Source organism: Drosophila teissieri, chromosome 3L (assembly GCF_016746235.2).
Source record: "Drosophila teissieri strain GT53w chromosome 3L, Prin_Dtei_1.1, whole genome shotgun sequence".
In the NCBI taxonomy this organism is placed as follows: domain Eukaryota; kingdom Metazoa; phylum Arthropoda; class Insecta; order Diptera; family Drosophilidae; genus Drosophila; species Drosophila teissieri.
The window spans coordinates 10,402,134-10,424,589 of record NC_053031.1 but is presented as its reverse complement, the minus strand read 5'-3'; the positions used below and the strand labels follow the sequence as shown (position 1 = coordinate 10,424,589).

The window sequence follows — 22,456 nt, the reverse complement described above, 5'->3', positions numbered from 1 at the left end:
CATATGAATAACAATGGCCAAACTGAGATTGACCAAACTGGAGCGGCTTAAAAAGGTAAAGAGCCGCATGCTAACTGAAGTTGGACTCTTAAATTATGGATAATTATTCATCGGGCAATATAGTTATTTTAAACAACAAATTATGCATATATTAAAAAAAAGCATATGCAAATATATTTTAATAGAATCTCATAATTTTCTTATTAAAACTTATCATTAATTAATTGATCAAATTCAACGACCCATCTTTGCAATGCTTAGGTTTATAAAATTGTTATTAAATTTATGTTAACCAATTATGATCCAAACAGTTAAAGAGAAGATAATCAAATCGTTATCAACTTAAAATAGGCAGCTAAATCAAATAATTTAAGTATTAGCAAATTTAATTTTACAAAGTTGGGTACAACAAACTAGCTCTGAAAACCCTTCACAATTAAATCCCAAACTCGACTGACTCAATTAATTCTTAAAATTTCCCCAGTTCCGAAACAAGTATTTTTCTTCAGTTAACCTTTTTTTTTAAAATTAGCAATCAAAGTTTTATTTGTTGGTACAACATATTTAAACAATATTTGGGGATTTTAAAAGCCATGAACATAAACATTTTAAATCTGTCACAATAAAGATAGTCTGATCAAAATATGATGGATAAAAGATGAATTTTACTAGCCCTATAATTCCAAGGTAACCGGTTTTAGGAGCTAATGACACTAAATGAAAAAAAAATGAAAGTGAAAATGGTACGCCTAATGGTTTTATTTTCGTTCTTAAAATCAAGCCTCGAGTTACCAGAACTTCTTACTATAAAACAGATAGAAAGTCGAAGTACAACAATCCTAAAGAACTTTGTGAAAACGTAAATATACACAAATTTAAGTTCGCGTTAACTCGCGGGATCTTAAACCGTGTTTCATATACTAACAACTCATTCTTCTAGGCCATTCTTATAGTTTTAAAGTCTAAAATGTATATTTCCTACGACAAACAAACAATTGATTTATGTAATTATTTATTCTTTATTTTGAAACATTTTTTAAATCGTAGTAAAGCTCTTGATTTGTTATCACATTAGACTCTCGATTCCGCTTAACCGAAGACCCTCTGGGCGGGGCTGCGGTACTCCTTCTCGACGTACTGGGGATGGGTGCGGATGTATTCCAGACTCTTCAGGATGGCAGCTGGGATTGGGGGAGGAGTGGGCAGGAGGGCTCCCTGGGGCTGGTAGCCGTTGGCGTCAGCCACGTACGAGATCTGGACGAGCTCACCCTCGGGAGAGTAGTAGGAGTAGCCTCCGCTGGCGTGGTTTCCTCCGATTCCGGCCTCCTGGGCGGCGATGCCGTTGCTGGTCTCGTACTGGTAGTTGTAGTTGCCCTCGGGCTGGATGTCGGCGCCGATCTTGGTGATGTAGGCACTAGCGTCCTGGTTGTAGGTGGCGGCGGCGTAGGCGCAGGCCAGGAAGGCGGAGGCGACGAGCAGCTATAAGAACAGGGGGATCACAGTTAGTCAGAATTGGTCAAAGGCATTTTTCGATTGAGGGATTTGTGTGAAGTTCTATATTAGCAATCGAAACGTTTATTAATTTTTTACATTTTGTTTTTTTTATATTTAAATGTTATAACTCTAAGCGAATATCCTGCGAGTATTTGACTTACGTAGCGGAACATCTTTGATGGCTTGGAGTGCGTTTGTCTAGACTGAGAGACGACTGTGAATGTGACTTTAGTGCAGATTGCAAAGGTTTTTATACTGATTCTCGACATGAAACCAGATACACCGAAACCACTATTCCGCTCTGCTGCAGGAAACTCATCTGAATAACAATGAAGCCGAAAGCCCAAATTGGCCAAATTGGCCAAACTGGAGCACTAAGAGTGACCAAAGAGCCGAAGAGCCACGCACAAGTTCAAAAATCCACTCTTTTAGTTTCCAGTCATGGTAAGATGTGACGCACAGCCATACAACTAAGGTGAACACATAAGCAGTAAGTGTCTGAAATAATTAATAAATTAATAATAATAATAATAGTAATTAATAAATAATTCATAAATGTATGTAATCTATGCTTGCCTGGTTTCTTGAATTTCTTTTAAAAATAATACATATCCATCGGGTAATTTATAATCCCATATAGGCACTTTGTTCCTAGATTGTTGCACATCGCTCCTACGCGCTTGACCGCTGCTGTGCGTGTGGGCACTGCATGAGCAAAAGCTATTTCGAACCCCATGCGGCAATGTCAATGTCGCAGCTACATAGGTCCGCTTAGAGGTTGGAGATCCGTTGGATGTTAGACATCGGTTTCTGGTTCCAAATTCAGTTTCAGCCGGCACACCCAAAAAAAGGTGTATTAATTAAGTGCATTTGAAACACAGACCAGTCTCGATACAATTTTTGCATAATTTATGGTTTTACTCCAATCTGCTCAATGGTTAACTTTTCCAGTTTGATTCGTCCAACCCTTTCATAGCTCTACGCATGTGTAGAGTCTGTCTGAGGTGCTGAAATGTGTGCGTTTAACAAATTGGTTCATAAAAGTGAGTTAATGCCTAATTGGTACACAGAGTGAGATATCAAACTGGATTAACCCGTTGCCAGGCGCGCCTAGTCCGCCTTATCCAAAGCCAAAGACTACAAAACGAATCTTGTCACCAGCGGCACCTTTAATGCGATTTTTCAAAATATCACAGCATATTCTAGCACGGTGGCTCGCGACCAGTTCTCAAGCCAACAGGAAGCTTCAAAAAATAATAAAATCGAATATATTTCATTATTTATAGCACCGATTAGTGAAATCAGTGGGATATTGATATTGATAACTCATGTCTACACTATATATAAGCATAGGTACTTTCACCTATTTAAGTTGTTATAACTAGGTTTTAAACATTGGATAATCTTTTACAATGCATTGAATACTTAGAAAATATATAAAATATTCGCCAATAATAAAATGACCTTAACAGCATTATTTACTTAAAACAAATTGTTCTTAATCAAGACTATTTTGATGCTATAAAATCTTTATTAACTACTAAGATTCTCCTTGGGGATTTGGAACCTTTTCCTCCTTTAATTGCTGATTTTGTCCACTGTGCTGATAGTTCTTCGATGTGCCAGTGCCAATGAGATTATGCAACTTGGGTGGCCTGGCCTTGAGAAGATATCCATGCGATGAGAACACGTCGGTCGTAAAACTAAACTTTATGACACGCCAAGAGTGAGATAGTCCGTCTGCTCGGATCGATAGGAAATGCTTGTGTTGCGTTGAATGCGAAGTTGGATTTTTGTGGGTTTCGGTAACATGGTAACGTGTCGAAGACATTTAAAAGATTTATTAATTTGCCGACTTTAGGCACAGTCGCGTGTTAATTCTGAGAACAGTTTGAACATCGATTACGCATTTAGCACCCTTGGACTTGCTGTCGTCACGAATTTAATCAGGGGATCCCCTGAACTTTATTCTCATAATTATGCATAGTGATATACGATTATGATTATTAATTTAATGCCACTTAATAATGCCGTTTATTATAGGAGGCTGCCTTTTAAAGTGTGGCTCAAAAGTGATTGGAGCTCTTAAAGCTCAGTCGTTACTGCCACTGAAAACAACCTTCCATCATTGCCGCTGTCTCGAATATATTTAAATAAATCATAATAAAATAGATTCAAGTCGCTCACAATAACCGAATGTTGTAAGTCGTTTAAGGGCCATTTATCCAAGTTAAGACGAAAAGTCAAATATAGAAATAAATCCCCAAAAGTAGCACCAAGAAAAGAGTAAGGTCGATTCGAGGTTCCAAAAATGATGACATTTGCTATATTTGAGTGACTACTTAGACACGATTACCTTTTGTACTCAAAGACTGCATCTTTCGCATAAACTAGTTCCAAATATTATAGTATTTTTAGCCGATTTATTCGGTTTTCTGGTTTTCCTTTCATTAATAAACAAATTGGTTTTGCTTTGAGGTGCGCGTCAATGGCTTCGGTGGCTTCAATAACTCACACCGATTTTGGGGTAAAGATATGTATAATTTCGCATATAATCTCTCAGGTTTCGATTCAGTTTTATGCAGATCAGGCGTCAATATTAGTGCAAGTTTTGTCAGACACGCCGAAAAGAATTTATAATTTATATTTCCCATGCCAATCTTCATATAGAGATCATCGTATTTCTAATGAGAACTGAATATATTAGCTCTTTAAGCACGACACAAGTATACACTATTTTAAATAAAATTTAACCATAATATTATAATATAAATATAGTAACAATCACTGCAGAATATTAATATTAAAAGCATATTGTTTTTTACTGCAAAATAATAGATTTAAAGCTGTATATAATCTAAGCCATTTGGGATAGTATTTAATTTACTTAAATTTAAATTAGGAATTTACTTGTATGTTTTCTAAAAAGTAGTTTGAATGCGTGGGTTAACTTGTCGTTTTAATGTTACATAAAAATACTTTTAATGACTAGGTCAAAGCATACACGACCCTCTTATTTTAAGGCGAATAATTTTATTCAAACTGCTTTAAAAGGCTGTCATGTGTCCAAACATTAAGACTTCATTATTAGTGTATTAAATGAAATGCAAATTAATTGGGCTGAACTCGTGTGCATATTAATTAGACTGAGTTTGAAACTGAAACTGAAACTGATACATATATTGCCAAATATGTCATATTGACTTTTAGCATTTTCCCATAACCTGTTGGCCTTCCGGGATGTCAATATTTGAATGGATTTTAACAGCGAGTTGCGAGATTATTAATGTAGTTTTCCAAAAATTAACTGGCTCTTAATTTATTGGACTCCTAATTTAAAGATGACTTTTCGCACCTTTCACAATGTTGTTTGAGTGCGTTTGCTTGAGAACCAATTTAATTTTTATTTTGAAGTCGACTAAAAACATTTTGTAGTCTTAATAGGAACTAAGAAATATTTATAAATATCATAGTTTGATTATGGAGTTTTAATTAAGCTATGTTGCTATAACCAATGATTCAAATAAGGATAACTTACTAAGGAATTTGAGGAAGCTAAGAGGCAGGCTCCTGGATTTTTGTCAGTAGTGGGGTTATTCAAAATAAAATTTAAAGTCAACACGAAATTTTAGCCAAGCTAAGTTCTTCAAGAGGTTGATGAAGATAACCAGCAAGGAAAAAAGTAAAGTAAGCGGAATTATTAATAAATACAAGTATTTAAAATAATATAAATTGTTCCAAAGAAAAATTTCACATTTTTTAATAAATAGTAATTTATTTTATTATTTTTATACAACTAAACTACAACCTATATATTACAAAATGTGATTTCAAAATAAAGATTTCATGGATTAAGTTTGGTTTTGATTTTAAATTTCAGCGGTAAACGATAATCCCAATAAAAAGCGCCAGAGGGCGCTCTTTCTGAACAGCTGTGCCTCTGCTTCTTTCTTACCATTCACCCGCCCGCGTGCCTTTTCCCATCTCACTCGCACTCGCCCAGCTCGAAACGAGGCGAATTTTATCATTTAATTTTATTTTGACCAAATTACGAGCACAGCGCACAAAATGCTGGCCCACAGGATGCAGCTTTGGCGGACAACGAACGCGGCGATGGCCTTGAGTTCGGCAGCCGGTCGATTCAACCCACAGGTGAGTAAAGATCATTGAAAAAGAGCCGGCGACCTGTGACATAACCTGCAAGTCGGCCAATGTTTGTGTTCGAAAAAGTATTCAAATTTCAATGAAAACTCTGCTTTTCAGGCATCCGCGGGAGGCAGGAGAGATCTCCACCTCCAAAGGATTACCAGGGGCAGCAGTTTGCCCTTGGCGGTCCCCGGGCAATGGTCCAATCTCGGTCAGCTTCGTTTCGCCAGTGGTGGAGCAGCTGCAGCGGGAGTTTCAGCCAGCAAAGGCGAGGAGTTCATGCAGGCGGTGCCGAAAACGGAACTAGTTGATCTGCCGGACATACCCGCTGCTCCAGTGCCCCCACCCACCGATGGTTTGAATGTACTGGACGTGGTGAATGCCGCAGGAGAACCCTCCTTCGCCTCCATTGGCTTGGGCGGCTGGTCGCCGGTGGGCATGGTGCAGAATTGCCTGGAGTTCTTGCACTGCACCTGGGATATTCCGTGGTGGGGCACCATCGCCATTGGAACACTCGCAGTGCGAACCATAATCTTTCCATTGGTCATCTTAGCCCAGAGGAACTCCGCCAAGATGAACAACAACATGCCGCAGATGCAGATGCTGCAGCTCAAGATGACAGAGGCCAGGCAGTCCGGAAATGCCATTGAATCCGCTCGTTATGCCCAGGAAATGATGCTGTTCATGCGGGAGAAGGGCGTAAATCCCCTCAAGAACATGGTGGTTCCTTTGGCACAGGCCCCGCTCTTCATTAGCTTCTTCATGGGACTGCGACAGATGGCCAACGCGCCGGTGGAATCGATGCGGGATGGCGGACTCTTCTGGTTCACAGATCTCACCTTGGCGGATCCCTTCTACCTTCTGCCCATGATCACCAGTGCCACGTTGTACCTGACCATTGAGATCGGAACGGATTCGGCACGCTTATCGGCTGCCAACATGAACACCATGAAATATGTGCTCAGAGCCCTGCCCATTGTGATCTTTCCGTTCACGATGAACTTCCCTGCTGCCATTTTGACCTACTGGGCCTGCAGTAACTTCATATCGTTGGGACAGGTTGCCGTGCTGAGGATTCCCTCCGTGAGGGAGTACTTTAAGATCGAAAAGATGCTGACCCATGCGCCTAGTGCACTGCCACCCAAAAAGGGATTTGTCGGCGGAATGAAGGAGTGTAAGTAACAAGGATTTTCCCACTTTATTATTGAGCTTTTCCGATTTACAAGCTTTTCAATCACTTTTCCAGCCTGGGACAACATGAAGATCTCGAAAGAAATAGAGGAGCGACAGCGCCTGGACGAGATCCGATTCGCCAAGGCCGGCAAGGGTCCGCTGGTCAAGACGTACAAGTACGATCCCACGAAAGTAGCAAAGCCCATTACCGCGGAGCCGCACATGCGGCTAAAGGAGCCGCCCAACAAGCAGGGATAGTTCCTCGCATCCTGTAATCGCCGCTGAGCGCTGTGTCTTGTTACGTTAATTTAACCCTTTAGTCTATAGTTTTTCATCATCCGTTTTGCTGCTAAAATATAGATTGTATATATACAGAGGCAAACTGTTTGCTGATGAAACCTAATTTGAGAAGTTGGAGGTAAAGTTTTGGTAGATGTAATCGCTGTAAAATAAATTCGTCATGGAAGATACGAATGTATATTAATACATGATCACCCATAAATTAAATCGCTTTGTGTTTTCAGTCATTAATATTATTAAAAAAAATTTTAAAGTGCTCAACAACTATTAGCCTGAGTTTAAATGCTGTACACTCATTGAGTAAGACTATAAAATCAAAAATCATCAATCATTCCAAACCGGGGTGGATTTTCAAGTTGCTGACCTCGATTACTAGCTATTAGTTAGCATAGGCTCGGATAATAAATAAAAGACCCAATAGCTTTGTAGATAACTGGAAAAATAGAAGTAGTATTCTTTAAATGGATTCGTAGGGCATTTACAAGTTTTAAAATGGCAAATCATTAAGCCAATTTGAATAATGGTTGATCAGTCCACACAAGTCTTATCATGGGTATAAAAAACAATTATAATTACCCAACAAACGGGGAAACAAACAATTACGACTAATAAACAGTACCATAGCTCAAAAACCAACTACAAAATTACAATCGATGAAATATTTGGAAAGGGAAAACAGGCACCAACTTCTTTTAAACCAATATTATTATTACTAAACCAACAGCATTTGTTTATATATATCCAAAACGAGGATAAATCTAATAGTTAACCCTTGGCGGAGATGCACTGGTTGATCACCTCGGCGAGGTGATTGTTCTCCAGGGCAGCAGCCACTCGTTCCTTGTCCGCCAATTGCTTATTCACCGCCTGCTCGGAGGCGTGCGTGCCGGGCGTTATTTCCACGGTGACCTTGAAGCGGGGCGGCAGCGAGCGGAGCAACTTCACCCGGATGGAAAGGCCAATCAATGTGGCCATCGAGCAATGGGGAATCGTCGGTGTGAAGCTGATGTGCACGGAATTCTGGCCATCGTTTATCTGGATGAGATCCTCCTGCACCACGTGCAGCTCCTCCAAGGTCAAGGGGTGTTCCGGGTCATTGATATTCCTGATGAGATCTGGCAATTGCTATTTATAAGATATATTCCTCAGCAATCTTCTTTCTTCTCACCAAAAATCTCTCGTTTGTCAAAGGGATCGGGCACGTTTTCGTCTTCTTCGTTGGCGGTTAATGCCCTATCCTTGATCCTTTCGTAGACATTGGGGTTTATGTTCTCGATTTCCGTGGGCATTTTGTACTGTTCCTCCTTTAAATCCTTTTATTTACACGTTTTTCGGGGAGAATGGAAACAATAACTAATATTTCCAGTGTGTCTGCACTTTCCACACTAGAAAGTTCCAAAAAACACCACATTCAGTTTATGGTGTGCAGACACTTTTTGGGCGCGAAATTGATTTGAATTTGAAATGAATGAAAACTAGTGTCTTAATTTATTTATACATTTATGCGCGCATCACACCGTTCAGCTTAATTAGTGATGTTTAATCACAGTTGACCAGTAGTTTTTTCTGAACTAGAATTATTTGAATTTAAATTCGATACAAATTCAGGGCAATTACTAGATCAATCACATCAAATCACCACGTACAGTTCCAGGAAAACATCGCACAATTGATATGTTTACCTGTCAACTTACGTAAAGGGCGTAATTACAGACGCCTCGCGATCCATATTTATGTGCTCTTCAAATTAGCTGCGGGAATACTTAACTTAGGTTAAACCAAGCTTAGCTTTTTTGCGAGCCAGTGCTAAATGGCCAGCAGATGTGGATGTGGATGTGGATGAGTCCGTACTTGGTAGCGCTGGTGACTAAGCCTTGAGCCCATTTCGCTTTTATTTTCCATATTTTTATTCCATATCGCAGCTTTTACGAGAAGCCGGCGCACTTGATGCCGATTTCCTCGGGTTATAATTAGCCAGACTTATCAATATCAACGTAGAAAAGCAGATTTACATTGTGAACGGGTTTCCGTGCACTTGGCGTGCATCTATTCGCAATTAGCACCGAATTACAAACTGGTTAACAGCCGCTGCCAACGGAGTGGAGGAGCCTCCGATCAGTTGGGTTTATAAAATGGGTCGCCGCTTGGCTCAGATCAGCAGTTTGGGTCACATCTCCCAGCGGTCAGCATGAAGTCGGTTGTAAGTCGAGAGCTCAGTTTTCTTCAACATTTCCCACGAAAAGTGAAAATGTCATCGTGTTTGTCTATACACAAAATTGTAATCGGTTAATTAAGGGGAGCTAAAAAATTTGGCTTTCGAATAATGATATTAAAATTTTAACGCGATGATATCCACATTTTCTAAGAATATCCCAGGAATCTGAAATATGTTCTAATCCATGTTGCACATTTTCTTAGATTATTCTCCTAGCCCTGGTGGCTTTCACCCAGGCAGCACCTGTGGACGTCAAGGAGTCCTCCTCCGGAGAGCTCTCCAGACCCAGTCCCATCAGTCCCGATGTGCTCGTCGACCCCAAGCCCACGGCCAAGGTTGTCCTGCTAAAGGATGCTCCCACCTTGAATCGTGAGAGGCGTAATGAACCCAAGAAACCCGACAGCGTGAAGACCCTCGAACTGATCCAACCCGCGCAGCCGACCGTTCTTAGTCATCAAGAGCAGAAGGCTTCTCCGGATGGACCACATGAGCACAAGCACAAGCGGGAAGCTCACCACGAGGAGGGTCACCACGGAGACGATGCAGTGCCCCAAAAGGATGAAGTGAAGGAGGCTCCCGAAGAGCCGGAACCCAAGAAGGAGAAGCGCGAAGCTCACCACGAGGAGGGTCACCATGGTGACGATGCGGCTCCCCAAAAGGAGGAAGTGAAGCAGGCACCCGAAGTCCATGAGCACAAGAAGGAAAAACGCGAGGCCCACCATGAGGAGGGCCACAAGGATGACGGGGGTGATCGACCTCAGGTGGAGGGTTTTTTGCAGCCCCATACCCTGCCCGGTGTGGCTCACACCGCCGAGTTGCCCAAGAAGCAGGAGAAGCGCGAGACTGTGGAGAAACCCGACAGCGTGAAGGCCCGTGAGTCCCTGCAGCACAATCCCCACAAAGCCGAAGAGCTCCAAAAGGCCATCGAATCTCTGACCGCTGGAAAGGCGCCGGAACAGCGTCATAAGCGCGATATTCCCGTGCCCACGCAAACCAAAGCCACCACCACCGATCAGCCGGCCACCACAAAGTCGGAGGTGGAAAGCACAACTCCCTCCAACCACAATCTCCACATTCCCCATCCCATTCCCGTGGCCGAGCTCTTCGAGAAGAACAAGCACGCGGATAAGTCCACTTCCAGTTCCGAGGAAAGCAAGGAGAAAGCAAAGCCCTAGGCTTCCCATGCCAAAAGACGCTAATGGCACCATCACGAGATTTGTAGTCGGCGAAAACGAACTAAAATAAAAATAAATATTTACATGCTTACATAAAGAGGCTGTGTGTTAATCAATTAATAAATATTTAGGTGAATGGAGACCTATAAAAGGCAGCTTTTAGATTAATTAACACAATGGGTAGACTGAAAAGCAGTTGTGACTTTAATTGGATCATTTTTGTAGATGTTCTAAAAATGAATTCTAAATATAATTGAATAAGACTTAATACTAAACTGGTAATTATAATTTCAAGAGCCAAGTTCTGTTTATGAGGAAAATTATTGCAAACGCCTTCAAGCTCTAAATATTTATGCGCCAAGTAGCTTCCTGGTAATAAATTTAATTTACGTTCTAAACGAAGCGGACACATTTAATTGCTATTATAGTAAAACTGTATTAGAATATTCTTAGAATATTTCCACTTCATAGGCAGCAATTTAAATGCGAAACTCCTCGGACTTCCCCGTATAAATTAGAGCAATTTAACTACGCGCTTCTCGTAAAAAATATTGAATATTTACATAAGCCCCTCTTTGCTAATTATTCACTAAATATTTATGGCATGCACGTAGCTAACTGCTATTTTATACACTACCCCAATGTTAGTAAGTAATCAGTAAAATAAATATAAACAGCCAGATGTAACAATAACCAACGTATTGTTTGCTTCGGTTTTTTCCATTCAATCTGTAATATGTTGCATTTATAACAAGTAGGTACTTAAATGTAAGTACGAAGCTTAATTAAGATGTCTTTGTTTTAATTTGATAGTTATTGCATATTCAAAAAGCATTTGAATGGCCTCATTTAAACACAAAATGCAAATTAAATAGTTCCGAGAAGCAATTGAGTTGCACTTAACCAACTTTACAAAAGTAGATGTTTTAATGTTTATGCATCTGCAAAGATCCTTAACAAGTTGTTTTCTATTTCAGGTAATAACAGCTCTATTAAAGCTATGTTTCTTCTAATTATTTACTATATTTAGTCATGTAGCTACGTAGTTCTCCTCCTCAGACTTTCCGAAGTAATCATCGGATTTGTAGATCTCCACAGGCTGATACTCCTCCTGGCTGAGATTGGATCGTGGCAGGGAACTGAGTGTGCTGGGATCGCTGGCACCTAGCTTGGCCTTCAGGGGCTTGAGGAGGAGTCCCTTGAGGCTGTAGTCCGTGACATGCAGCTCCTCCTCGGCTATATCCACGGATCTTTCGACTTCCGTCAAATTGGCACTAACTACACCCACAAATTGCTCCAGACTGTCGATCCTCGTCTTTAGTTGCTCGAAACTGTCTCCGAATCCCAGGATGGCGCAGACGTTGTTGGCCATCATGCCATTGGACTCGGCACGCACCTAAAAGACAATAAACTATTAGTGATATCACTTAATTTAATGAAAACAACTAACCGAAGCCAGCAAAGTCTCAAACTCATCTAATCTGGCCAGCATATCCTCTATGTTCGTGCCTAGTGGATTTATCTCCTTGTCCAGATCGGCGCTCTGCAGTATCTTGGCATAGTCCCGCGATACATTCTCAATATTTGATTGCATTTTCGGGTAGAGATTTAATGAACTGAATATTTGTAAATAAAAGCAACAATTGTTTTCTCTTCCAACCAGTGTGTCCATACCTAAGGCGGGAAAAATTCCTATCAGTTACAGTGTGACCCCATTGGATTTAGAAAAAGAGTTGCCATTTTCGTCCCGCTGCTGCTGCGGTCTCACTGTTTTCTATTGATTTTGGAAATTGTTGGTTTGGAGCATTTGCTTGGATTTGCAGCACGATGAGTGGCTACCGAGGCATGGGCGGTGGGGGATTCCCCTACCGCAAGCCAGCGAGTTCCGGCAACAACATGAACGCTGTACCGCCTCCCCCGATGCTGAATGCCCGTGGCTACACGGGATCCCGCGGAGGATTAGGAGGAGCAAGCCGTGGCGGAGTTACTGGGAGCACAACCTCGACGTCCAAACACGGCTACTCCACTCTGGACTCCATCAGTCAGTACACCAATGCCACCAATCTGGTTGGCAAACGAAAGGTGCACACGGACGATGACTATTTCGATGATGACGATGAGCCACGGGAAAAGGAGATTGAACAAGCCTATATACCGGCACCAGGATCACCAGGAGCCCCGCCAACTTCGGCCAAAAAGGAAGAGGAGTCCGATTCGGATGACGATCCCCTCGAGCAATTCATGGCCGGTATCAACCAGCAGGTGGAGAAGGAAAAGCGGCAACAGGCGCCCAAGCCTCCCACTCAGGCGATAAGAGGTGACATCGATGATGAGGACGACGAGGAGAGCTACTACCGCTACATGAAAGAGAATCCCAATGCTGGGCTACGCGACGAGGGATCTGATCAAGAAATCGAATACGATGAGGATGGCAATCCTATAGCACCGCCGAAGAAAAAGGATATTGACCCTCTGCCGACCATCTACCATTCCGAAATCGAGTACGAACCCTTCGAGAAAAACTTCTACACACAGCATGACGACATAGCCGCCCTAGATGAGGAGCAAGTCCGGGAATTAAGGCGCACACTGGGCGTAAAGGTCACAGGTCCATCCCCACCCAAACCAGTCTCGTCCTTTGGCCATTTCGGCTTCGATGAACAGCTCATCAAGGCCGTGAGGAAAGCGGAGTACACACAGCCCACCCCCATCCAGGCACAAGCTGTGCCCACCGCCCTGTCCGGCAGAGATATCATCGGCATAGCCAAAACAGGTTCAGGTAAAACAGCAGCTTTCATCTGGCCCATGCTAATGCATGTGATGGATCAAAAACAGCTGAAACCAGGCGACGGACCTATAGGTCTTATCCTAGCACCCACTCGCGAGCTTTCCCTGCAAATCTACAACGAGGCCAAGAAGTTTGGCAAGGTCTACAACCTGAACGTGGTCTGCTGCTACGGTGGAGGTTCCAAATGGGAGCAAAGTAAAGCTCTGGAACAGGGAGCAGAGATTATTGTGGCCACGCCAGGACGAATGATAGATATGGTCAAGATGAAGGCCACCAATCTGAGGAGGGTGACGTTCCTGGTGCTTGACGAGGCCGACCGTATGTTCCACATGGGCTTTGAGCCCCAGGTTCGCTCCATCTGCAATCACGTGCGACCAGATCGCCAGTGCCTGATGTTCTCGGCCACCTTTAAGAAGCGAATCGAACGTCTGGCCAGGGATGTGCTTTCCGATCCTGTGAGAATAGTACAGGGTGACCTGAACGAGGCCAACCAGGACATCACCCAGTCGGTGTACGTCTTCCCCAATCCCCTGCAGAAATGGAATTGGCTTCTGTGCCACCTGGTTAAGTTCCTGTCTGAAGGAAGTGTCCTGATCTTCGTGACTAAAAAAGTAGATGCCGAAACGGTGTCCAACAATCTTTTAGTTAAGGAGTACAATTGTCTTTTACTTCATGGCGATATGGATCAAGCGGACAGGAACAAGGTCATCACTCAGTTTAAGAGGAAAGAGTGTGATATACTAGTGGCCACCGACGTGGCAGCCAGAGGATTGGATATACCCCACATCAAGAATGTGGTAAACTACGACACCGCCAGGGACATTGAAACTCATACACACAGAATCGGAAGAACGGGCAGAGCCGGCGAAAAGGGTAATGCATTCACTCTAGTCACCGATAAAGACAAGGAGTTCGCCGGACATCTGGTGCGGAACTTGGAGGGCGCCGATCAGCAGGTGCCCGACGATCTAATGGAGCTGGCCATGAAGAGTTCCTGGTTCCGCAGTTCGCGTTTCAAGCAGGGCAAAGGCAAAAGACCAGCGAATACCCACACAGGATTGGGTTATCGGGAGAGAGGACATGGCGGTGGCTTTGGATCTGGTGGTGGCTCGGAGTCCAGTGCCAGTGTGTCTGTCCAAAGCCCATCCGAAGGACCCTCGAGCAAATCCTCATCCAGCGCAGGACCAGCCACAGATCGCTATGCAGCGATGAGGGAGGCATTCAGATCCCAGTACAACAACCAGTTCCGGGCGTCCAGCGATCGGACTTGGGAAAAAACTCTGCCGGACTCGGGAGTTTTTGCTGCACCAATGGCACCGCCATCATCTGCCCAGGGTGCTTCCTCCTCAGCGTCCAATAGCAGCAGTAACCAGGACGCCAAAAGGGCCAAGAAGAGCCGCTGGAATTGAACGGGGAGCCCAGTGAACTTACGCTGCTGTTTGGTTTATTTCTCTTCATATTATTTAATGTGTATTTGCTTTTGTTCCATCGTTTAAAATTACAGCTTATGAACTAAATTTAAACATATTATATATAATCAGATATATACCATGTTCATTCATAAAGATTACGTTAGTTAAATATTCGTATGTACAACTCTCTTCCTTCGCAGCCAGTTCCAGCGAACGATCCCACAGATCCAAATAAAAATCTTCATTAATTGTAATCATGGTTATGTGTATTTTATTTTGAATAAAATCACATTTGCGCATCCCAACTGCCTATCGATATTGTTAATCGTTAATCGTGTCATTTTCATTATCATTTCATTAAGCGAGAGAAGAAATCGAACTGGAATATCGAAATCTTGAAGCTAAATTGTTCGTTAATCATTATGAAATATTGTTTTACAATGAAACCACTACGAATTTTGTTTCTTTTTCGCTTTTGGATATACGTGTTTATATAATAATTTAATTACGAGTGTTTTTTGATAACATTGAGAAGAGATTTGAGATTCATTTAACTACCACATCGAGGCGATTTCGCGTAAATTTTCGAGTTTTTCGATTTGTTCGATTTTTTTTTCGTTTTGTTAAGCGCTGAACGGGGAATTAGCCGAGGCAAAGCTTAAAAATTTCGCTATATTTGAATATCATATCAGATACGTACATGAATATATATATTTGCCGTTATATATAGTTCGCGTATATACTCTATTCAAAGACTCGTCGGTGTGTGGGTGTTATACATATATATTTGTATATAAAAATTGGTCCATGTTAACCACATCGTACGAAACATATAGACGAACTCAAATCGGAACTCAAGAGAAAATCCACAAAAAAAATGGGGGGGAATTGTGTGTGGAAATAAAACGCAAACAAAATTATAACACTGTAATGTTAGTTTTTCAAATACTTTTTGTTTTCTTCATTTATTATTATCATTATTTAAATGTATTAATTAGCTTTTTGTGTGTTTTTTTGGGGGAGGGGTTGTGTTTTTTGTTGTTGCCGCATATATAACATACATATCCAATATATACAATATATTTTTTAAATCTAGCATTAAATTTGATTTACACTTTTAATAGTTTGTTTCTCTCATCCACTAATTATGCAGTTTTGCTTTGTCACTTAATTGTACACATTTACTTTCTGTTCGTTATAGTTAATATTTTCTTAATAATTCCTCCGCTGGTCTTGTTAAATTTCGTTTATCATTTACCAAGCTAAATCATTTACTTTTAATATGTAGATAGGCTTTAAAAAATAATTAAAATTATGCAACAATTAAAATGTAAATGTTTTCATTTTATAAATGTAATAAAATTGTTGGGATTTCACTTGTATGTATTTTGTGTTTCTCGATTTTCGCTTTTTTTGTTTTTCTTTGCTCATGTTTTGTTGTTGCTGATTTAGTAGTTTTTTTGTAATACTTTGTAAATGAACAATAAACATTTGCAACAAAAGTCTGGGATAAGGCGAACAAAAAATGTAATCTTCAAATAAACGAACAAAGGACTTTCTGCTGCATTTTAAATTCGTAAATTTCATTGAAGGAATTTTCATGCTCTCAACTGATTGAAATTTTGTTTAAATTTTTTATATGGTATAATGACTGTTTGTTATTTTTTTACGCTTTAGTGTGTGTGTATTTTTTTTTTTGTAATTTTTATGGGTTTTTCTCAGTTAGCTTTAAATTAAATGCCAATTAATTTAATTAATTAATTTTTAAATCACATTTCATTGTTTTTCAACACGGGCAAATTCAAATTTCCGTTTCGATTTCTCATCCAGTGTGTTGTTTGTAATAGTTTATCCATTTTTTGTTTTTTTTTTGTGTATTTTTACTTGTTGCTGCTGTTGGTTTGTGTGAGGAAACGAAAATGTTGGTTGAAGTACGCGACTGGCGTCTAGTGCACATTTCATTAAAATTAATAATACTATATACAATTTATGGTAGTTCTGCCACTTCAATTCTCCAACTCTCTCCCAGCTTCCCAGCTACCCTTCCTCCACTTCGGGCCTAGTCGAATAACGTGGCCAGCAAGTCGTCGTTGGCATTGTTGTTGCTGCTGCCACTCGAGGGCGGCGTGTTAAGATCGGGCTGGGGATCGAGATAGGACAGGATCTCCATGGGGTCCACATCTTGCAGCTAAACACGATTTAAAAAATATATCAATTAATATTTTTCCTATTATTCAGAGATTTATGTGTGCTGTACTCACATTCAGATCGTGGGCTGTATCGTTTATGGCCGCTGCCGCCGCATCGAAGCTCTGCAGCTCGGCACTCAGATCGCTTTCGCTGAACTTCAGCTGGGTTTGACTGCTCATCAGGGAGTTCAGGAGCTGCTCCTGCTGCTGCTGCTGGCTGTCTGCTGCACCTGCTCCGCCCATGCCGCCGCCGCCGCCCATTCGACTGGGCGTGCCCGGCGTCTGTGGCGAGTTGTGGCCCGTGCTGCTGTTGTTGTTGCCGCTGCCGTTGCTGCCACTTCCGCTGCCGTTGGCGTTGGGCGTACCGCCGCTGATCGGCTCGTTGTGGGAGCTGCTGACGCTGGGCGGTCCGCCGGGTGTCATCGGATGACTGGCCGCTCCAGGAGTGTGCGGGGTGTGGGGCATCTGAAAGTGAGGTGGAAAAAGCATTGAAATGAGTACAGGTGTTTTTAAAACTAAATTACACGATAAATAGATAATAAATAGAGAACTAATGTTGCTTGTTATATATTTATAATCTTTTATATTTCTCAGACTCCTACCTGATCGCTGAGTGACTTTTCCATGGCATTCAGCTGGTCGAGGGAGTTGACGCCACCATCGCCGCCAGGCAATCCGCCGCTTCCATCGCTGTGGTTGCCACTGAAGCCGTCGTAGCTGCTCCGATTGCCACTAAAAAGGGTAAATAATAAATTAAATCTCTTGCTAACAGGTATGGTATATTATTTAGTACTCACTGGTTGGTGTTGCCGCCATTGCCCATCATGTTGCCGCTGGCAATGGAGTTCATGTCGTGCATGTTGTAGGGACTCATGGCCTGCGCACTGTCCCAGGTGGGCAGTTGGGTGGATCCCGGCGACATGACCTTGGCGATGTCGTCGCACAGTTCCTGTTTGATGACCGGCAGGGTGGGGTTGACGCTTCCGTTGCCGGAATTGGTGCCGCTGCCGCCACTGGGATTGCTAGGAACATTCGATGGTGGCGGTGCATTGGGCATGCCGCCATTGTGCTGCAGCGCCCGCCAATTGGCCGATGAATCGATGATCACCTCGTCCACATCCGAGTTGCCCAGTGTGTTGAGTATGGCCCAGATGTACTGATCGATCTCCAGGGTATCGGTGATCGCCGACTTGCTGCACTCCGGGCAGCGCCACGATCCCCGCTCGCTGTTGATCATCAGATACGCCTCCAAATCGAAGCACTGCACGTGCTTGCACTCGTGTCCCCGGGCCGGAAGTCGTATCCGGGACTTGGTGATGGGGCACTTCAATGAGATCTTGGCGCACTGTTGCCCGCTGCCCTGCTGGGGCGTGGCATCCGCTCCAGCACTCGCCTCCGGCTGGCTCAGATTGCGCTTGATCTTCTGCACACTGTGCTCCAGCGGCAGCAGATTGCGCTTGTGCAGCGTCTGCAGCACCTGGCGCACCGAGGGTCGATGGACTAGCTGCAGCACGAACAGGTGCGACTGCAAGAGGGACAGATGAAGGGTTTTGTTAATACCAGTCATATAATGTATATGTATTTCGCTAATTTTATTCGCTTTATGCACAAATACTTACACAACAGCAGGAACTGGCGGTCAGCTGGAGCGTATTCCTGCCCGGCTGGCACACGGCCTTCAAGTAGAGCGGTCGCAGGGCGGTGCTGTTCTTCTCGGACCGCTCGATGTTCAGGGGCGTGGCATTCGCGGAGACGGTGACGGTGTGCGGCCAGTTGGTGTTCATCTGCCGGTCGTCCTGGTGGAAGCACTTCAGCTGCAGCTCCAGGTCGTTTCTGCAAATGAAAACCACACATCAATAAAGTGCCAATTGGATATTAAGTGGTGAAGGGTGACCTACCTGCACATCAGCGTGTTGTAGACATTCTGCTTCAGATGGAACACGTGGTTGCTGACCGACAGGTTGTGCAGCAGGCGGAAAGGAGCCAGGATGATGCCGTCGCGCACCGGGAATGTCAGTCTCATTTCTTCGCCTAAAAAACAAATAGGAAGTGCGTTAGCAAACATTCAAAGCGAGGTGCACCTAAGGAGAACTCACTGTTGTCCATGGGTGGCTTGATGTCCGGATTGGGGCTGACATAGGGCACACTGCAGGCGGGCGTCAGCGGTGGCGTGGGATTGCCAGGAACTGGACTGTGCTGATAGTTTTGCTGGAAACTGAGTACAACCAGAATACGTTATTAAGTGATTAGATGGTATAAAGATCAAAGAACTCACCCTTGATTCTGGTAGGGATTGCCGGTGGTGGCCACGGCGCCCGGACCAGCCGGGCACATGCCACCTGCCTGCTGCATTCCAGCACTTTGGCCACTGCCCGGATAGAACTGACCCTGATGGGAAGCGGCTCCTCCTCCGACGCCACCATAGCCCACTCCGGGCATACCGCCGCCGCCGGATCCTTGGGGCATGAAGCGCTGCTGGCTCATGCACCCTGGTCCGGGACCCATTCCTCCAGCGGTCATGCCGCCGGGACCCATGGGTCCCATCACTGGTCCACCGGTGGGACCCATGCCATTGGCAGCCGACATGCGGCCGTAGCCTCCATTGCCCGCGCCCATGGGTCCACTGCGTCCGTAACCATTGCCAGCTCCGCCCGCCTGCATGGGCAGTGGCACTCCACCGCCGGATCCGGGATGCATCTGCTGGTTGCCGTACATCTGCGCCTGCTGCTGCTGCTGCATGGGATTGCCCGGGTACATTCCGCCCGCTCCTCCCACTCCGGCGGCCGCCGCCCTTTTCTGGGCCATGTGCATCTGGGGGTGGGGATAGGGGGCCATGCGTCGCTGTTGCTGCTGCTGCTGCTGCTGGGTGAGACTGGGTGGCGCCTGCTGGGGATATCCACCATTGGCCATGCCCTGCATCTTGGCCATCGGATTCATGCCGCCCATTTGCTGCTGCGCCGCCTGCTGCTGGAGGGGATTCATGCCGCCGCCCATGCCGTTGCTGCCACCGACTCCCGGGCCCATGGACATATTCTGCATCTGATTCATGGGCGTCATCTAAAACAAGAAGGGAAGGCCAATGATAAGCGGATATTCCAGACGTTCATATGGGATTTCTTGGAAAGTATTGTACTCGAGCAATTAGTCGTGCCACTTTACCCTTATCTTTTTCAAGACCACACAGTACAAATAAATGGGGTTTCCAGCTCAAATAAGGCGTCAAACGTTTTCCCATTAAAAGCATCCAAAAGCGGGGAACTGCGGCAAATAAAGCCAGAGAGCTTGAGCGGATTACTGTCGCTCTTACAGTCAGAAATTTGTCATTTGCAAAGTTGCGGACTTCTGTTTTGGGTGCGATTCCAATGATTCGTTAATGGGTGAACGTTTCTAAACCTAAATCAGTGTACTGCCGCAAATGAATTGTCAACAGCTGGTCACCTAAAAGTGGCGGCAGTGAAGTCATCCGTCCATGCCCGAAATACCCTCTAATACACGTCCCAACTGGTACTCACCTGATGATGCCTCTGGGGTCCCATGCTGCCTCCACCGCCGTAGCCCATGCCCATGCCCTGGGCTCCATTGTAGCCGCCCTGGCCGGATCCGCCATTCATGTACTGGCCATTCATGTTGCCCATCATGCCGCTGTTGGGTCCAGGGTGCATGCCGCCACCCATCTGGAAGATACAATATAAATGGGTTAGGAAAGAGACTCGATATGGTAGGGTATCAGTTGGCATATCATTTGGCTATGTACTTCGATGTACTTCGCTTAAGTGGTAATCCTCACCTGACTGTAACCACCCATGGCGTCCATGCTGCCCATGTGCTGCTGCTGCTGCTGCTGTTGTTGGTGGTGATGTGGCTGTTGCTGCTGGCTGGCAGCAACCATGCCCGTGTATCCTTGACTGCTCGAGCTGCTCAGTCCGCTCAGCGAGGAGGATGCCGAGCTGTTGGCGCCTCCAAGCGACGTGAACTCCGAGTTGGGACCGAAGGTGTTGTTCAGGCTGCGCAGGCTGTCGCCGCCGACAAGGTCATTGCCCAGCATAAAGTTACCACCGCCGCCTCCCGATCGCTGGAGTTGCTGCTGCTGCTGTTGCTGCTGCTGCTGTTGCTGTTGCTGGTAGGCTAGGAAGTTGTCGCGCTGATGCTGCTGCTGTTGCTGCTGCTGGTACTGTTGCTGCTGCTGCTGCTGGTTGTAGTACTGTTGCTGGTGCTGCTGTTGCAAGTGCTGCTGCTGCTGGTCCACGCCGACTGTTGTGGCACCTGGCGGTGAGATTTGGCCCCCGGTGGCTGGCGCCCTTGAGGAGCCCGCCTGCTGGTTCATTTCATCATTTTTCCTGCAAAGTTCATAGTAGAGATACAGCCATGAGTTAGTTGGAATCCACAGTGTGACAGTGTAGTAAGATCTCTCCGTATCATTAAAGGAACTCGCACTTTGAGACATATTGCCACTTAAGTTCCCAGAATTGAGCAGAAAAGTTCAAGAACAATCGACCACTTGACAATTTTGGGCTGTGTATGAATGTTCCTAGGGGACAAATTAGCTGGGGAAACTAGATCCCATGCCTGCTCATAGCACATTGCTCTGCTTTCGTATGGCCTTTTTATATATTTTGTACTCTTTAAATTCCTAACCTACAGTATATATTCTAAAATGTATGTTCTGTTCTTATCGTTTTTTTTTTAATATTTTGGGTTTTTAAGTTCGTAAAGTTATTTTGATTTGTCTTGGGTTTAACCAGCACGCGACATTCTTATCTCGCGATTTGGTTAGTCACATCTGAAGAACTGAGTATCGCTTCTGATTCTCCGACTCCCTGCTGCTGGAATCATTATTCGACCTCCGTGGATGATGTCAGCCTAAGGCAGCTTATGTTCGTGATTTTACCCCAGTATCCGCAGCACCCATCCACCCATCCATCCATCCATCCGCCTGTTTCCAGCGCCCCAAACACCCCCAATAGCCCCACGATTCCAACCACCTAGCCATATCTCCATCATCGTCATTGTCAACGTCATTCATTGTACTGTTGCTGTGTGTTGCTGTGTGGCAATTGCATTTGCAATTGCATTTTCCATCTTCTCGACTGCTTATAATTCCCATTGCACTTGTTTCCCCTCGATTTGCTGTGACATTTAAGCCCGAAAATGTCAAATGGGCTCAGGGTTTAGGTTTAGGTTTAGGTTTATGTTTGAGTATTGAGTATATTGGTATGAGTATGAGTATGGGTTTTGTTTTGCCCTCGACATCGCTGCTTCGAATTGTTCCACCCATCCAGCCATTGAAATTGTTTTCGCATTCGCTTTGATGGCGCGACTTTTAAGGTAAAAATAATTAAGCATATTTGCCAGCCGGACAATAACAATATGAAGCATATGAACGCAGTGCGAATGCGAAGCAGAAAACACATAAAAAAATGAAAAACAGCTCGATAGCCGAAGATGGCAATACACTACATAGCAAAATACGAATTCGGAGAGGATAAATATGAAATCAAAATATATTTCATTTATGTTTTATCAAGTGCTACGTAGGAATGCAGCGACATTTTGTATGGCCATAA

General features: G+C 44.1%; 7 protein-coding genes across 9 annotated transcripts in view; 3 read left to right on the top strand and 4 right to left on the bottom strand.

The window, feature by feature from the left end:
• Positions 1 to 1,089: 1,089 nt before the first annotated feature.
• LOC122617524 (pupal cuticle protein Edg-78E) lies at positions 1,090 to 1,741 on the bottom strand. Its single transcript, XM_043793419.1, has 2 exons — positions 1,656 to 1,741; positions 1,090 to 1,479 (listed from the first exon to the last, which is right to left on the bottom strand). The coding sequence occupies exons 1-2, from the start codon at positions 1,665 to 1,667 to the stop codon at positions 1,090 to 1,092; spliced, it is 402 nt and encodes a 133-aa protein (XP_043649354.1). The 5' UTR covers positions 1,668 to 1,741.
• A 3,309-nt stretch (positions 1,742 to 5,050) lies between these two features.
• Positions 5,051 to 7,320, top strand: LOC122616149 (mitochondrial inner membrane protein OXA1L). Its single transcript, XM_043791481.1, has 4 exons — positions 5,051 to 5,181; positions 5,375 to 5,646; positions 5,758 to 6,814; positions 6,887 to 7,320. Exons 2-4 carry the CDS (start codon positions 5,563 to 5,565, stop codon positions 7,069 to 7,071), a joined length of 1,326 nt encoding a protein of 441 aa, XP_043647416.1. The 5' UTR covers positions 5,051 to 5,181; positions 5,375 to 5,562; the 3' UTR covers positions 7,072 to 7,320.
• A 480-nt stretch (positions 7,321 to 7,800) lies between these two features.
• LOC122616150 (MIP18 family protein galla-2) lies at positions 7,801 to 8,490 on the bottom strand. The gene is made up of 2 exons (XM_043791482.1): positions 8,282 to 8,490; positions 7,801 to 8,228 (listed from the first exon to the last, which is right to left on the bottom strand). Exons 1-2 carry the CDS (start codon positions 8,400 to 8,402, stop codon positions 7,879 to 7,881), a joined length of 471 nt encoding a protein of 156 aa, XP_043647417.1. The 5' UTR covers positions 8,403 to 8,490; the 3' UTR covers positions 7,801 to 7,878.
• A 669-nt stretch (positions 8,491 to 9,159) lies between these two features.
• LOC122616888 (neurofilament heavy polypeptide) lies at positions 9,160 to 10,600 on the top strand. Its single transcript, XM_043792473.1, has 2 exons — positions 9,160 to 9,313; positions 9,532 to 10,600. The coding sequence occupies exons 1-2, from the start codon at positions 9,302 to 9,304 to the stop codon at positions 10,501 to 10,503; spliced, it is 984 nt and encodes a 327-aa protein (XP_043648408.1). The 5' UTR covers positions 9,160 to 9,301; the 3' UTR covers positions 10,504 to 10,600.
• Positions 10,601 to 11,212: 612 nt separating this feature from the next.
• LOC122617470 (biogenesis of lysosome-related organelles complex 1 subunit 4) lies at positions 11,213 to 12,172 on the bottom strand. Its single transcript, XM_043793334.1, has 2 exons — positions 11,954 to 12,172; positions 11,213 to 11,899 (listed from the first exon to the last, which is right to left on the bottom strand). Exons 1-2 carry the CDS (start codon positions 12,095 to 12,097, stop codon positions 11,534 to 11,536), a joined length of 510 nt encoding a protein of 169 aa, XP_043649269.1. The 5' UTR covers positions 12,098 to 12,172; the 3' UTR covers positions 11,213 to 11,533.
• An 89-nt stretch (positions 12,173 to 12,261) lies between these two features.
• Positions 12,262 to 14,957, top strand: LOC122616021 (ATP-dependent RNA helicase DDX42). The gene has a single exon (XM_043791259.1). The coding sequence runs from the start codon at positions 12,331 to 12,333 to the stop codon at positions 14,698 to 14,700; it is 2,370 nt and encodes a 789-aa protein (XP_043647194.1). The 5' UTR covers positions 12,262 to 12,330; the 3' UTR covers positions 14,701 to 14,957.
• Positions 14,958 to 16,425: 1,468 nt separating this feature from the next.
• The window catches only part of LOC122616604 (zinc finger MIZ domain-containing protein 2), a 40,106-nt gene continuing 34,075 nt past the window's right edge, over positions 16,426 to 22,456 (bottom strand). For 2 of the 3 annotated variants that reach the window (XM_043792126.1, XM_043792127.1), the window contains exons 2-11: positions 20,680 to 21,229; positions 20,405 to 20,566; positions 19,168 to 19,949; positions 18,989 to 19,107; positions 18,791 to 18,923; positions 18,512 to 18,725; positions 17,690 to 18,417; positions 17,495 to 17,624; positions 16,965 to 17,357; positions 16,426 to 16,891 (exon numbers count right to left, since the gene is read on the bottom strand). In XM_043792126.1, coding sequence (XP_043648061.1) covers positions 16,763 to 16,891; positions 16,965 to 17,357; positions 17,495 to 17,624; positions 17,690 to 18,417; positions 18,512 to 18,725; positions 18,791 to 18,923; positions 18,989 to 19,107; positions 19,168 to 19,949; positions 20,405 to 20,566; positions 20,680 to 21,229 — 3,340 coding nt within the window. In that variant the 3' untranslated portion in view covers positions 16,426 to 16,762. Of the gene's footprint in view, positions 16,892 to 16,964; positions 17,358 to 17,494; positions 17,625 to 17,689; positions 18,418 to 18,511; positions 18,726 to 18,790; positions 18,924 to 18,988; positions 19,108 to 19,167; positions 19,950 to 20,404; positions 20,567 to 20,679; positions 21,230 to 21,326; positions 21,464 to 22,456 lie in introns of those variants that run through there. The other variant, XM_043792128.1, reaches the window with a different exon arrangement.